The sequence below is a fragment of the Gymnoscopelus microlampas genome (assembly GCF_963454915.1).
Source record: "Gymnoscopelus microlampas genome assembly, chromosome: 11".
Lineage (NCBI taxonomy): Eukaryota > Metazoa > Chordata > Actinopteri > Myctophiformes > Myctophidae > Gymnoscopelus > Gymnoscopelus microlampas.
Window position 1 is genome coordinate 14,851,727 of NC_139948.1, and position 1,047 is coordinate 14,852,773.

At 47.6% G+C, this 1,047-nt stretch overlaps 1 protein-coding gene across 1 annotated transcript; it reads left to right on the top strand.

Annotated features, from left to right (window-relative positions):
* Positions 1-1,047, top strand: LOC311055234 (eukaryotic translation initiation factor 5-like; the record flags this gene model as incomplete). The annotated part of the gene is made up of 1 exon (XM_084071357.1): positions 1-1,047. One exon carries the CDS (start codon positions 1-3, stop codon positions 1,045-1,047), a length of 1,047 nt encoding a protein of 348 aa, XP_083927483.1.

Sequence of the window (1,047 nt, forward strand, 5' to 3'; positions counted from 1 at the left end):
ATGCCCTCTCTGATTCTCAAGGTTGAAGGCAATGGGAATGGAATCAAGACAGTCATTGTCAACATGGTTGATGTTGCAAAGAAATTGAAAAGGCCTCCAACATACCTAGCCAAGTTTTTTGCTCGTGAACTCGGTGCTCTAATCCAGTGTGACGCGAAGAAGGACCGCTACATTGTCAATGGCTCCCACGAGGCCAACAAGTTACAGGACATGCTTGATGGGTTCATCAGAAAATTTGTGTTGTGCCCTAATTGTGGCAACCCTGAAACTGAACTGCATGTCAACCCCAAGAAACTAACCATCGGCTACTACTGTACGTCTTGTGGATATTGTGGCATGGTTGACACCAGCCACAAACTCTGCACCTTCATCCTCAAAAACCCACCAACGAAAGCTGACAGTGGATCCACTTCTGTCCAGAAGGGGAAAAAGAGGAACCGCAAGAAGGACAAAAAGAACGGTTCTGATAGCGCAGAGGAAGAAAACCAAAGTGACATTGACGCTCCAGAGGCTGGGGATGGTGATGATGACGATGATGAAAACTGGATGGAGGAGACACCCCTGGAGGAGAGGGTCAACTTGTTCTACAGTTTTGTCAAACAAAAGAAGGAGAGTAGAACTATAGATGCTGCTGATGACGCGATCTTGGCTGAGGCAGAGCGTCTAGACGTGAAGGCCATAGGACCTCTCATCCTCAGTGAGCTTCTCTTCAATGAGAACATCAGGGACCAGATCAAGAAGTACAAGCGCCACTTTTTGCAATTCTGTGATGACAAGAAGGCCCAGAAATATCTGCTGGGAGGGTTTGAATGCCTGGTGAAGCTGCACCAGGCTCAGCTGCTCCCACGAGTTCCCAACATACTCAAAGACCTGTACGATGCAGACCTGCTGCAAGAGGATGTCATAATCACATGGGCAGAGAAGGTTTCTAAGAAATATGTCCCTAAGGAACTTTCCAAAGAGATACATGCCAAAGCCGCCCCGTTCGTCAAATGGCTGAAAGAGGCAGAGGAGGAGAGTGATGAAGATGATGAGAACTTATCGTAG